Source organism: Telopea speciosissima, chromosome 7 (genome assembly GCF_018873765.1).
Source record: "Telopea speciosissima isolate NSW1024214 ecotype Mountain lineage chromosome 7, Tspe_v1, whole genome shotgun sequence".
NCBI lineage: Eukaryota > Viridiplantae > Streptophyta > Magnoliopsida > Proteales > Proteaceae > Telopea > Telopea speciosissima.
Window position 1 is genome coordinate 19,541,882 of NC_057922.1, and position 15,295 is coordinate 19,557,176.

The window sequence follows — 15,295 nt, forward strand, 5'->3', positions numbered from 1 at the left end:
GGCGTGCAGTATATGACCATATGTAATATAGGCATATAGCAATGATAATTTATATAATAAAGCTTATATGCAACATAGAAGCCATAACTATGCAATATGATATAATCATGCTAGTAATGACCTAATATGAAAAAACCAACATATAATAAGCGAAGTATAGGATATAATATAAGCATATTCATCAAAATACAAAGCAATAAACATAAACCAACATAAACTCATGAAGTGTCAACAAGTCATATTGTTGCCTTGAACTAAAGAAAGAGCCTGGACGCCTAAGTGGTGTAGGTGACGCCTTGACAACTATGGTAGCGACCTTGGATAAACGGCTTGGTCCCTACTGACCTTGTGCAGTAAACTATCAAAAGCCAAACTGGTTGCGTACTTTCCTTTATTTTACTTTTCTCTTTATCTAGGCTCTTATCATATGGATTGGTAACCAAGAAAGATAAAGGCCACAGCCAACAGTTAAAGTGTTTCGTATCAAAACTCTGTATCCTTTCTGACAAGAAAAGGGATCTACATAAATGCTAAATGATCATATTGATGAAAGTAGTTTTCTTTATAATTTCTTGCTAGCTATAGATTGCATCCGATAGTTTTTGGCTGAACATCACTTTTAGATTTTTTCCCAAGTTCCCCAATGAGCGTGCAGGAACTTTGTTCGAGGACTTTGCTAATGCATTTCTACACCATTGCTTATTGTAAGGTGTCACTGTGTCAATCATGATCTGAATACCTGGATCCATAATTCTTTAGCTGTCATCTGGTAATTCTTCTCCAAGGTGTACATTTATGTGTGTTCTGTTTTCCCTTGATATGCTTTGATTTTAAGTGTGTGTTTCTACTCTTTTTTTTTTTTACATCAATTTAAGTTGAATAGGATAAACATAAGTGTATGTCAAGAATATGTTCTAATTCCTTCTGGAAGCCAGATAAAACTTTGGATACTATAACCTAATGCTCACATGGTTCACATTATCCCATCCTAAAATATTTTTCTTGTGATGAAATCAGGTATTTGCATTTTTGAAATGAAATTGAATGATCTTTTAGTGGGATAAGTCATCCTTCCCACTGCTGTTGATATCATGATAGCAACTAAGGCCTTGCGTAAGTGTTCGTGCTGGAGAACTTACTTGTCCCATAAATTTGTTCCGGTTCCACTTTTGGCATTGGGCTCCACAATTTCAAGTTTGGAGGAGCCACTGGGCCTTGACAACTTGCCAAACCTGAACTGTATTGATAGGGTCAGGAGGTTCTCCTCTGCTGCTCACAGGCCTATACCAGATGATACGGCAATGGGAAATTGCTGGATTGAGAGGAGGAGTTACAGCTCATCCAACAGTTACAAGTAAGTGCAATTCTACTTCAATGAGATTCTCTTTCTGCTCTTTTTAACGTACCAACAGCAACGAATTGTGTTTTTATTTTCTTCTTAAAAGAAAGGAAAAGAAAAATGATACTAACTAGTAAGTGCTTCTTTATTGATCCAAAAGTATTTAATAATAATCTACTCAAACCTACACTGACAGCAAGAAACTTCCAGCAGTTCTTTATCATCGTCATCATCATCATCAATAATCATCTTTATCATTATGATTATTATTTCGAAGAAGGCTCTTTGCATGGCATGTTGAGGAAGCCTTTCCTCGATGGCACTGCCAGTTGTGGTGTGTGGAAGGATTTTATTGCTATTCTTCTTGTTGGATGGATACAGTACAGTCTGGATTGGCCACTTTCCAAATTTTGTAGCCAAATTAAATTACATGACCCTCATTTATTTGAAAGTTTCCCTTGTACTTTTAGTTGCGTATGTTTTCAACCATTTTTTTCTGTCTTTACAAAGAATTATTGTGCCATGTGGCCAACTCTGTTGGAGCTGAAACGTGAAATGTGAGAAGTGGACCATGGCCCTACCTGTGCCCAAAATTTGGACCCCTCTTGATTTTTCATGTCGCCTTAGTGGATGTTATTATTTACGATGATGATGATGATGAAAAATGGTTTTCGTAAAGTAAGTGGTTTAGAGGAATTTGGGCATTTGAGAAATTCTTTATTGCATTCAGAAAAAAAGGGTGGGGGTGGGGGTGGGGGTGGGGGGTAATGTAACTAGCTCATATTCTTTGCCCAACTAATGTTAAGACTTAGAACACAAAGAAAAGGATAGAATCTTTCATTTAGCCTCATTTTCCTTCTTATTCCACAATCTTGTAGAAATATTTGGAAATGTAGCAAGCAGGTTCTGAAAGAATTTTCTGAATTTTCTTTTGATAATTCTTGTTCTCCCAGTCTGTTAAATTATTTTCTAATTTCAACCTGTTAATTTAGTAAAATTGACATTTTGGAGTTTTTTTTTCTTACAGTGAAGACTATACAAGAGAGACATTTCCATGGACGAGACAGACCCAGGGCGGTATGCGTGGAGACTCCTTAAAGCGAAGGACTTTAAGCTTGGGTAGGAACCAGAACCATAGGGTGTTTGGAGGTGTTTGCAATTGGTATGTACCAGATCGTCACTATTGTTCTGAGTGCAGTGACAATGATGTAAGTGGTATAATGAGTAAGGTTCAGGTTCGTTGGGTTCCAAATACATTTTAACTGTACTAAAGATACTAATATTTATAATTTTTTTGGTGGGTTAACCCCTTAAATTTATTTTTCCTTCTAGTTTTAGCATCTGTTTTTTATCCTTAAATTAAATGCATAAATTCAAAGACTTAAACAATATCTTTATCCCTTAGCTATATGCCCAGATTTGACAATGAATAGTTTTCCACTACCAATTACAGAGTTTGCTTAACTGCACATAAAATTCCTTTTTAATTTTCCCCCCCTCTTTCTGATATGTATAAGTGATTCAGAACTTGATTGTGCTTTCATACTGCAGCTTTTGAATGGGATACCAAGCTATGTAAAGATCGTGGAAGTTGGCCCAAGAGATGGATTGCAAAATGAGAAAAATATGGTGCCTACAGCTGTAAAGATTGAATTGATACAAAGACTAGTTTCTTCTGGATTGCCTGTTGTTGAGGCAACGAGTTTTGTTTCAGCAAAATGGGTACCACAGGTAGTTTAGTCTTATTTTCCTCCCTTTATTACTTCTTATCAATTGTGACTAAATCTTCTGTTTGGGGACTGGAAAATCCTCCAAAACAGCTGCTCCGGCCTGCGTGTTTGGTTGTTTCCACCCAGGCCTATACTATTGTTTCCTATCTGATGTGTCCCATCTTTATGCAAAAGAATCCGCCCAACCTTCCTAAATAAGCACCTTTATTTATTTCTGCCATCTCTGGACATGGGCATATGTATCCTGTGAAGACACAGACATGGTCAGACAAATTCTCCCCAAAATATAAAGCAGAGGCATGGCTATAGAAATTTAGTTGATCAGTTATGATAGAATTGTGTTGGATATTTCCAAAATAGGTCATGCCAAGGTCCTTTTCTAAAGTAGAAGGAACCCTTGCTTTTGGACTACTCGATTCTTGGATTAGGTTGAGACTGAGGAGTTATGAAGCACATAACATAAGCTTGATTGTCAAACTATTAAATAATGTTAGTAAGAGCTACCAAACACATCATATGAGGAGAAATTAAATCTTCTTGGATTATGGTGATTTATATAAACAAACCAGCAGAATGCAGGCATGCTGATGAGAAGATATCTCTTAATGTTACTTTCCACCGGTCGCCCATCTCCTAAGTCGTAATTGATACTAGAAAACTTTCCACTGCTAAAAGTCATTGAAGGCATGCTCCAATTTCCTGGGAGCTTCAGTTCCATTATTGTCTAACTGGATTGAGTGGCCTACCTCAATCCAATATTTTGCATGAACAGCCCTGTTGGGAGACTAAATAAGTAAATATTTAAACTTTTTGCAGAACTTAAATTTTATTTTCGTGAAATTCATGAAAATCTATAATCTTTATTTATGTTTTGTGAACTATTGCTTTTATTCTCAGTATGTTAATCTTGTGATTACTTTTTTCTTCAATCGTGTGATTTTTCCTGGGAGCAAATGATTATGATGGTTTCTTGGATCGAGGTTTTCAATCATAACATTGTGTTTTCACTGCTCACTGTCTATGTGCATGTGTTTGTTTTAATATCATTTGTCAGGAAGGTTTAAGGATATTCTAGTTTTCAATACATTACACTGGGTACCACTTGTTTGGTCTGGACTTCTATTTCTCCCTTGTGTTTCTTCAGTTGGCAGATGCGAAGGATGTAATGGCAGGAATACGGAATGTGGAGGGTGCTAGATTACCTGTGTTGACACCTAACCTTAAAGTATGTTGTCTTATCGAGAATGCAAATTTATATTACGAACTATGCCAAATTTGTATCAAGGAGCAAATTGTTGATTGATTTTGCCTGTTTGCAGGGGTTTGAAGCTGCTGTCGCATCTGGAGCTAAGGAAGTTGCAGTCTTTGCCTCCGCTTCTGAATCCTTTTCAAAGTCAAACATTAATTGCAGCATTGATGAGAGTCTTCAGCGTTATCGAGCTGTTGTTCATGCTGCCAGATTGCTATCCATTCCTGTTCGTGGGTATGTTATATTGGACTTTCATCTTTCTATTTTCCCCCGCCTCTGTCTTTAGATTCTTTAACGAACAAAGTTTTCTTAATTTTGTCTGTGCCACTCCAGTTTAAAACTCTAATCAGGATTCTTATTTTAACTAATAAATGAAATGTTTCTCACTTTTGGCTTTGCTAAGTTAGTTAGGCTGACTTACCTTTATATGACTTTCACATATGTGTACTTATATGTTAGTTTATGATTCAACCCCCAACCCAATAAAAAATGGGCTTACCCCAGTCTTCCAACTCTCTGCCTGAACCTCAATAATGACCAGATCAGCCAAGCAATGTATTCCTAATCTCCAATGAATCCGTTTAGAATCCTCCTTTATATAATGCATGTGTTTTTGACACATGTGGGATGGGTCCTCGAGCATACAGCCCACCATATTGAAATCCTGGCACAACTCACTATTAACTTGTACTGGCCGGACAGATGCTCTTCCAGCTGGTCATCTCAAATTGCATTTTATATAATTCTCAATTACTGATGCGATTTTATTTTCAAGCCATATATGACCTTTCTTTATTTTATAATTGGAATGCAGTAGCATGTTTAATATCTTCCCTATGGGTTCTGATTTGAAGTAATTAATTTTCTTTTTCGGTAGTTATGTATCATGTGTTGTTGGGTGCCCTGTGGAAGGACCAGTTCCTCCATCAAATGTAGCATATGTGGCGAAGGAGCTGTATGACATGGGTTGCTTTGAGATCTCCCTTGGTGATACAATTGGGGTTGGAACACCTGGTAATGTCTTGAGTTGCATTTTTTTACTTTAATATCTTAATTGCATAACTTGTGGAGACACAAACATGTAGCACTAGAAATTGTGTCTATTGGACCATAAATTTCCTTCTTCATGGAGAGCTACTGGTATCCTAATTATAATGCTTTTATACTAACCTTGGTATCTGATTACTACACATATAATAAATTTGTGACTTCTCTTCTATACTAAGTACCTAAACATGTGAATATTGCGGATGACAAATTGGGTACACTGAACCATATGGTTGCCCTCTTAATGAAGAGCTACTGAAACCCTCTTATAATGCTTTCTGTTCAACATGCATGGTGATTGCTGCGATTTTCTTCTTTAAACAATTAAGGTCGAGTTTCATTAATCTAGGTTCCAGAATCAGTATTTGTTGGTTGTTGAGGTACTTGAGGCACATGGTCACTGTTCCAGGCTACTACATGATAGTCAGTCTTGCCTAGTATCACCATTTTTACAGGCCTTTAAGCCCTTTACTATCCAATGAACCTTCTGCTTGGTCATAAGAATGAATAAGCAGCATCTGTTCAACATTTTTTTGCTTGTTTCCCTTCCGTTGTCTCTGAATTTAGTTGCGGTTGCATTAATTATTGTGTCTGAAATTGTGTGGTATGGATGACCCCAACTTTGTTCCATAACAGCCATATAATCTGACAACTGCTAGAACATATTAGTGATTTAATTGAGTGATTCATGAAGGTGAATAGAGTCAGAGTCTCTTAAGCTAGGTTCAGCCGTAGCTTTGATACCAATTGATCGGTATCTAATCACCTAAGGGCTAGGAATTAGAAACCAATACATAATCTAGAAACGGAGGTCAAGTAGTACTCAGATAGAAAGACGTTTAAGCAATCCGAGTAAGGATAATCTGATGGGATCCAAACCCAGAGTAGGCTAGGTATTTTAGGAGTACTCAAGCTAAGTAGGAGGCCAATCAAGAGTCAGATTCAAAATAAAATGCAGGCTATGAAATTAGTAACTTGCTGAAACAGTGCTCAGATTTAGCAACTTCATGGAAGACAGAAACTAGATCAAAGTAGAAAGTAAATTTAAAATAGAAACTAAGAATGGATTTTGTAAGTAGGAGAAGTTGGTGACTTCATGAATTAGAAACTAGCATAAAAATAGAAACTAAGGCTAGTATGTTGCTGCTGCAGTACATCAAAATGCATAATGAACTGCCAGCAGACAGGGCTATCGACAGGCTGACTTGATGGCTATTCCAGCTCTAAGTTAAGATCTGAAACTGAGAGTAAGTTCAACTGAAATTAGTGGACAGAATAGCAAGTGAAGAATCATAAACAGAATTGAAGAGAGAATTGGCATGGAAGCAGAAACTCAGCAACATCAGAATAATATCAGAGAAATCATAATAGAAGGGTAGACACTATGCGTATGAATAAGTGACAAAAACTTACCTTTGGATAAGAAAGGATAAGAAGATAGAGTAAGAAAGGGGAAGGTATGTACTAGGCCTCTAACCTAGAACTTGACAATCATCTCACCAGTCTTAGCATCCCACCCAGGTGGTTGTGGTATCACACAATAGCACTGTGCGTCTCACAGAAGAAACAATCACAAGCTTTCAAATTTGTTCAACTTTGCAACAATAGAAGAAAATAGTATTCTTCATGCACAAGCAAGAGACTTCTAGAGACAACAAAATATAAGGCTTCTAGACTACTACAAAATTGAAACTAACCACTTAATCTCATATAGGTCTCAAACCTCTCATATTTGGGTTTTTATAGAATTGGCCCATTACAATAGTAAACCCGAAAATACTAAGCCCAAGTCCATATAACCCATTGGGCATTCAAATTTAAGCCTAACTTTTACCCAATCTTGAACTTTAAGTTCAGTTTGACCCATGAAACTGAACCAAACCCTAAACAACAGGCTTATATTCTCTTCTTGTTGAAATTCTTCATCATTCATTTTTTTTGAAAATAAACTAGGTATCCTTTAAATTTTGTAGGATGTGTTCTTCTTTTGCGTTAAGATAATTTATGTTCATAAAATGACGACAGAATATATTTGAGGAGAAGTGATCCTGGTGGAAGAATTTAATTGAATAGTCTCTTTTGTGATAGTTTTATTGGATCGTGACATTTATAGTGAATCTCTCATCCTTTTTTTTCTTTTCTAAAATTTATTATGATTGTTAAAAATTGCTGTCAGAGGATGGACCACTGGACATTTGTGATGTTCGCTACTTGACACCGTTGAAATTACCATTTGCTACTAAATATCACATTTAGCTGCAATTTGTTTTAGAGTATAAAATTATAAACCCTTTATGATTGGTCCTTTAAGAAATCAACCTAACCTATATATATTGTGTCTGTTTTATTCTGATTATCAACAAATGGTTAAAAAAGTGAGTATTTTATGAAACTATAATATTGAACCTTTTTCAGAATAGTGTGCTAGAGACACATTCTCCGTGTGTGTGTGTCGTGGTTGACCTCATCTCTTATGTAACCAGTTCATTATGTACACATCCACCTTCACTGCTGTGGTCATGTATCTCACTGTTACCCAATGGATACTGGAAAATTTAGTCTGTTTTGGTAAGGTAGATATGGAGATATTACCCACCAGCTTTCCAGATGTATTCAGTAAATGTCTTAAATATTTACTGAGACAGTTAAATGTTTGGTATATATTTCTGTAATTAAAGCATTTGATACGAGTATGTGTGTTGAATATCTTGTAAGAAGTCAGTTATAGCATGAGAAGTACTATGAGTAACAAATAAATGGTGAACATTCCATTTTGTTATTTTATAACAGGAATGCATAAATTTCACGTGCAGTTCTCTGCTTCCTATGGATATAAGTATTTATGTATCAGTTCATGTGTCTTAAAAAATGTACAAGAAGCTATTAAATTTAAGGTTCAGAAGGGACATCTATGCATCTACAAGGAAAGGAAAAAAAAAAGAAAAATGATCCTGCATTATACAGTGAACAGTTGGTTTGCTTAGCAAATCGAAAAGAGAAACTAATTGTTTCTCAGTTTCTCATTAACCTTTCTATATTCAGGTTTTATCAGACTTGTATCTTGAAAAGTTGAAATTTCCCTAGATTATGTTATTGTTAATGAGAAAACTTGATTTTGTGTGGTGCTGATCTGGTTTGCTTTCCATTTCGGGCCTGCATCTGGTTAATTTAGTTCACTGTCACACTTATTTTCTGTTCTCCCTTATTCTTCCTGTCTTGTAGGTTCCGTTGTTCCAATGCTTGAAGCTGTAAGGGCTGTTGTCCCCATCCAGAAACTTGCGGTCCATTTTCATGACACTTATGGGCAATCTCTTTCTAATATTTTGGTGTCCCTCCAAGTAAGCAAATTTTTATGGTTTGAATTGTATGGGAAAGAAGAGAACTCACTGCATAGAAATTTTGTTGTTCTTAATTGAGTGACACCTGTGCCACAATTGAGAATGAAGCAAACCTAGTCTGTTTGTTGGTTCAGTACAAACTTGGGGCACCACTCTGGTGGGCTGGAGGAAACCTAAGCCCAACACTTAAAAGTTTAACAATCAATTCAGAACCTGATACAACCTGAGTCTAATCAACTTAAATCTGCGGAGACTTGGTTTGCATCTGCCAGGATGAGTTAGAGTTTCATTCAAGTATCATATATATGGAGACATGTTTCCTGGACTGGCAGTCAAGAGAGGTCTTTACTTATTGGCTAATTCTGCCATGTCAAGTAATGATTTTTCGGCAATTGACTGTTGGGATTTGGATATAAGGACACCCCTGGACTGGCTACATTTCATACCTTGTGACCCAATCTCAATGGTAACCACCATGTACTAGATTTTTCTGCGTGTATTTCTAACAATTTTTCTCTAGATTGTTGACTATCCATATTCTGCCATGGGGCAAAATGAATCCTTGCTGAAATGACTGCATGAGTGCTAAATGTAGACAGCCATACCAAGATTGTTGCCAACTGAGCTCTGCTTTGGTGACAGATCTAGGAGACTGTCCAGAAAGACTTCTTTTTAACTGTTTGTCCAAGAAACCCACTCCTTGTATGTTTTAAATAAAAAATAAATATTATAAATAATACTGGAAATCAACAAACTGGGAGCCAAGCATATAACTCAAAAAAATATAGTAGAAATTACAACCAGGAGCCAAGCTCCATGGAAAAGGCAAGAGTGGTATAGAAGAGAAGAAAGGCCAAAGGAGTAGAAAAGGAACCTTGTTCTGAAACCACACCTGAAAGTGACAAAATATTAACAAACACTCAGCCAAGAGTCAACCCCATTCCTACCCCTTTCTCCAAGATGATGTCGCCAAAGCTTAAGCTAGAACCCTTAATGCCTAAAAAGCTACACCAAACTCCTACAAGGTGTGTTTCCTAACTGAAGCCAGCAATTAGCCAGGTTATCCTTTTTCGCTGGGTTTAGGCTTGGCTCCTGTAGCACACCCCTATGAACCACAAGAAAGATTATCAAATGCTATTTTAATTAACTGCTGATGCATCTTTTCATTTTGTAATAGATGGGGATTAGTATGGTGGACTCATCAGTTGCTGGTCTTGGAGGCTGTCCGTATGCTAAGGGTGCTACTGGGAATGTGGCGACTGAGGATGTTGTCTACATGCTCAATGGACTCGGGGTGAAGACCAATGTGGATCTGGAAAAGGTCATGTTGGCTGGGGAGTTCATCTGCAAGCATTTAAATCGCGCATCTGGGTCAAAGGCAGCAATTGCTCTGAGCAGAAGAATCACAGCAGATGCCTCTAAGATGTAACAATACATTGAAATTATATCCAATTTGAGAAAATAAAAAATGATTGATACCTATACGGAATATTGTCATCAGCATTGTGCTTGATAAATGAATACAAATAATGTGAACTTAGAGTCCCAGATCCAGTGAGAATTGTACTGGGTCCCTCCTATATCTTTATATAAAATGGGAATATAGTCCCACTCCAAATAAAGAAGCAGCAACAGCAGCAAATTACATCAACCTTTTGGATTCAAAGCTTGATTGTGTTGAATTTGGTTTACCTTCAGCCATAAATGGAGAGGTTGGTGATAAGTCAATGACCATTGGCAGTCTTTCAATCAGTAAGTTAAAGTTAAGGTAATCACCCACCAAAATAAACAAGAAAATTCATGATGATTATGTAAATCTGCAATTAGGGCAAAAATGTTATAATCACCCACCAAAATAAACAAGAAAATTCATGAAATTTATAAGAATTACTTATTATAGAGTACAATAGATGACGGATCCATCCATATATAATAGTACTCCTCTCCACAATATGCCATCAAGTTCCTTGCAACATACACATTTTCATACAACCTTATTTCTGACACATTAATTTGAACCATTTATTACAATAGTTTTTTTTTTTTTTTTTTTTCCTTTCTGTTTTGTTTTTGGGGGGTGGGTTTGTGTGTGGGGTGGTTGTAAGGAGGAAAGGAATGAAAAGAGAAGAAGAGAACTTGATGCAGAGAAGGCCCTTTAGTTAAGCATCCATCAACAATGGAATAGGTTCAAACAACAACGAGTTGGTTCTATTCTTGTTCTCATCAACAAAAATACCGTGGCCATCTCCATGTTGATACATGCATTGTGACATTCGAGCAAAATTTGCAGCGGTCTTGATAAAAAGTTGGGGCAGACAAAGAGAATCTTTATTATTATTATTGAATATGTCCTTGTTCATCTTCTGCCATGTCTCCTCAATCATATGCCTTATATGTTCACGAGCCATTTCCTCAGAAGCACCGGTTTCATACATGTATGATTGGATTGATTTCAGTACATCACCTCTCTCTAATTCCGCCTACATATTCCCAAAAAGAAAAAAAAATTAAAAATGTCAGTGTACATGTCATTAAGGGAAAGGACCCTACCCGATTGCGTGGTAAATGACTATCGCACCCCCATGAAAAGGCTGAAATCTCTGAGAGCACGATGGTCATTTTGCGTGATCCTGTATTTAGGTACAGAAGCCATGCCACATGCAATTCAATCACATGACTCTAAATAGTGAATCATATATAGGCTCACATATATACGTACCACCGAAGTACCAAGATCGTCAGCAAGTCGAACTATCATGGATGTGGAATGTAAGAGACTCAAATCATCATCTTGTGATAAGCAATCTAACGCCTCCTCTGGAATAGTTGGATGTGGCAATGAGAAAAAGATATGATTGAGTACGACGTAACCGGATATTGAAATCACTGCATTGTTTAGGTACTCCCCAAGTGTTGTTTTATGACCATTGTAATACCATTTTGCCTCTACTAAGTATGTTTTGCATAGATCGATCCACTGAAATAATATTAACAATAATTAGAAGTTAGCAATAAGTTATGATTGTTAGAAAGATTAAGATATTGAAAGAAGGTAATAATAGGATTGAAGATTAAGATTGACATATGTATATATATACCACTTTCTTTAGGAAAGGTGTGGTGTCAATTCCATGTTGCTTGAGGTGAAAATAGGCCATTTCATTAACAGTGTTGAAGAGAGCCAAGAAGCACATCTTCATATAGTCTGGAAGTTGTTCCATTGCTGTAATTTCCCATCTGAAAAGTAACATTGAATATATTGTGAATAAATTAGGGGCACTTTAGCTAGCTAGCTAGTAGAGATCATAAAATTAATTAAGATAATCTAAAAACTTTTAATTAGTCATATTTATGATTAAAGGATAGAATCACCAATTAAACAAAAACAAACCTCTCCACAGCATCTGTAAATAGTTGGAGTTCTTCCAAGGTACCATAGACATCATAAACATCATCGATCGTCGTTATTAACACGTTAACCTTAGTCAGATCCTTCCTGAAATTATTAAATTGAGGCTCAGGGTTCAAACCCAATGTCCATAAATAGCATGGGACCAGGCTATCTCTTGCAAAACTCAACTGTTCTCCAAGGCCCAAATTTTTCCACCACCTTAAAAAAGAACAGGAAAAACAGTTGAGGATGAATTGGGAGAATTAATTGTTTTAATTAATTTGTTTCCTCAAATTTTAGAGTGCAATTAAGTTATAGTATAGAGGACATATATACCTGGATAAATCGGCTAAATTTTCCTGATGTATTGCTTGGACAATGTTGAAATCCAACTTAGCTAGTTGGATTAAAGCAGGAATCACTGAGTTCTCCTTTTTCTCATAGATGTCAATATACCACCTAGCCTCCAACCTTGTTATCCTCCAGTGAAGGGGAAGCTCCAAGGCATGATTCACTTGTTTTGCTAGGATTGGTTCTATATCATGATTACCCTTAATAATAATCTCCTTTAAAGCTTTGGTTGTGAAGTGTTTGGCCTCCTCCAAGATGCTTTCACCTTCTACAGCAAGGTGAGAAGCTTCATACAAACTTAGTATTCCCTTGACATCCTCTGCTACATATCTAGCCTTGAAATTGCCTGTCTTGTCTTTCAAGTGATTGAACATACCTGTTACTTAATCCACAATTTTAAGTTAATTGATTCATGTTAGAGAGAGAGAGAGAGAGAGAGAGAATTGGGTTCTAATTTCATTCTTTGGGTGGGGAATTAATTATTGAAGAAGTAGTTAGTTTAATTATACCTTGGGGGTTCACCTCATACCCATGTTGTCTAAGGAGCCTAAATCGAAGAGCTGTAGCATGGAGACTCTCATCATCCCTTGTACTCATCGTTTGGACATCTTCCAAGCAAACTATGATGATGTCCAGGGCTTTTTTGATATCCTCTTGAAAGAGGTACCCTAACCCAAGTCTCTCTATGTCATCAATCAACTCCAGTAGATCTAACTGCTCCATAGCTTCATCATCAAGCTTACACCTTACTTCCTCTTCCAATTTCTTGGTTTTGCTCTTGTAGGCCTCACCCTGTAGATCGACTAAATTTGTTATTCCCTTATTATATATACCAAATTAATAATAAAGTACGTACGGGAAATCAATTATTAAGGAAGCGAAGCAAAGCAAAGCGAAGCAAAGGGAAAGTAGTTTTCTATACTACTAATACCCAAAAAAACACAAAAAAACCAAAATGGAATGAAAAGTGTTCGTTTTTAAGAAGGAATATTAGGGCTAGCTAATTATGTAATTACCTTGTAATCACTATTTAAGGATTGCACAAAATCGAAATCCCAGATGCAGCGTGGGTAGTTTGCGGATCGCCTATGATCCTCAGTAGTTGTCTCCAAGGAATGAGTGCTTGCTGTTGTTGTTGTTGTTGTTGCATGGCATCTGATGTTGTTCGATGAAATGACGATGCGGCATTTATGATGATTATGTTGGGTGATGAGAGGTGGTGGTCTTTGCTGCTGTATGAAAGCAGCAGCAGCAGGTTTGGAATAGTAGGAAGTGGATGGAGTGGATAGGAGGAGGATGTTGTGGAGATGAAGAAGAGCCATTGATTGATTGATTGATTGATTGATTGCCACTCAACTTAGATGCAAACCACCACAACTGCATTGCCCTCTATATATATACACACTCATGCATGATGACTAGACCTCCTATGATCATTTATCATGTTTTAATTTAATTAATACTTTAAGCATGGATTCGGTATCGGCCGGGGAAATCAGGAGACATCAACCCAACCTCTTAGCTAAAAAGGGAGTGGGAAAGCCATCGATACCCTATACCAGAATTTGGAAGTTATCGGATTTTGGGGGTATATAGACTGTACGTGCTGGAGATGAAAATTAAGGCAAGCATGTTCCAGCCTTTGATCTTGTGCGCCTGGAATTCCACACGTACATATATACACGGATCGATAAGGACAACCCACAAATTATATGGATGGATGCAGTGATTTTGACATATCACAAAATCCAATTAAGGTGAAAGCCTTAACTAAAATAAAAAACAGGAGGTGGTATATTTTTTACGTAGGCAGTCTTCTTACCGGCCGTTTGATTAGAATTATCCATTTAAGACCTTTGATATAATTAAGATAATAAAAAAAAAATTATGGGGGGTTGCATGTGGACTTGTCAGAAGCTCAGGGAGACATGAAGAGTATTGGGTCCATTTTAAGGGGTATGCGTATTTAATCTTTTTTTTTTTTTTTTTTTTAATTTTATTGAGGTAAGGATGACTGTTATTAGGATATGATTCTTCATCAAATCTTTCCTAATTTATTCCTCCCAATTAGCAGCAACAATCTTGCTAATTGTCAATCAATGTTTATCTTAATTGATTGTAAGAGTAATCTTAGGATTATTTTCTTCCATCATTCCTTGTATATTCATCCTCTTTTATGTATATATTCCACATAATTATAATGAAAAATACACACAACTGCAAAATTCTGCAATCTATCTTCTTCTTATCAATCTATGGATAAAAGGCGCACTGCCCTACAAATTATAGGTACGAACTTAAAATCTTGGAGGATATTTTGAAAAATATTAAAACTTAAAAAGATATTAATGAATCTAAAAGGGAGGTTCTACCCAAAAAAAAAAAGAAAAAAAAAAAATCTAAAAAGGAGGAAAAATGAATTATTTCAATTTGGTGCTACTATTATTATTTTTTTTTTTTTTGGAGTTGAATTTGATGCTACTATTACGGGCAACAGGCACGTGGCATCAATCCGGACAGCAGCCAAGTTTTATCCGTTCTAGAAAACCTAACTTGTCTTTATCAAAAAAAACAGAAAGCTTAGCGTGTGCCCTACTTCCAGGCCCTTTCACGAGACTTTGAGCAGAATCGGAGTCCTAAAGTGTCGGCCCTGATAAGTGATAAGAGTATCAATTATTGTACTTGGGAAAGAGACAAAAATGTCTAATTCTTGGTAAAAGCTACTCTGTGTCAGTAGGATAAGGATGTCTATCTGGCGATGAATTTTCTTGTTGAGAATCATGGGATTTACCTTGCTCTACTAATTGGGTTATTAGTTTGTTTGTTTGATCTACTAATTGAGTTAATTAG

The 15,295-nt window shown here is 36.5% G+C and overlaps 2 protein-coding genes across 3 annotated transcripts; one reads left to right on the forward strand and one right to left on the reverse strand.

The window, feature by feature from the left end:
• Positions 1-1,017: 1,017 nt before the first annotated feature.
• Positions 1,018-10,321, forward strand: LOC122669195 (hydroxymethylglutaryl-CoA lyase, mitochondrial-like). 2 transcript variants are annotated; one of them, XM_043865888.1, is made up of 8 exons: positions 1,018-1,354; positions 2,367-2,574; positions 2,891-3,070; positions 4,214-4,294; positions 4,389-4,552; positions 5,196-5,332; positions 8,588-8,703; positions 9,881-10,321. In XM_043865888.1, exons 1-8 carry the CDS (start codon positions 1,092-1,094, stop codon positions 10,130-10,132), a joined length of 1,401 nt encoding a protein of 466 aa, XP_043721823.1. In that variant the 5' UTR covers positions 1,018-1,091; the 3' UTR covers positions 10,133-10,321. The 2 variants fall into 2 exon arrangements, with proteins under 2 accessions (XP_043721823.1, XP_043721824.1); XM_043865889.1 differs by having other exon boundaries at positions 2,367-2,568.
• Positions 10,322-10,844: 523 nt separating this feature from the next.
• On the reverse strand, positions 10,845-13,767 carry LOC122668324 (terpene synthase 10-like). Its single transcript, XM_043864911.1, has 7 exons — positions 13,462-13,767; positions 12,955-13,237; positions 12,431-12,821; positions 12,095-12,313; positions 11,802-11,940; positions 11,423-11,680; positions 10,845-11,183 (listed from the first exon to the last, which is right to left on the reverse strand). The coding sequence occupies exons 1-7, from the start codon at positions 13,765-13,767 to the stop codon at positions 10,863-10,865; spliced, it is 1,917 nt and encodes a 638-aa protein (XP_043720846.1). The 3' UTR covers positions 10,845-10,862.
• Positions 13,768-15,295: the final 1,528 nt, after the last annotated feature.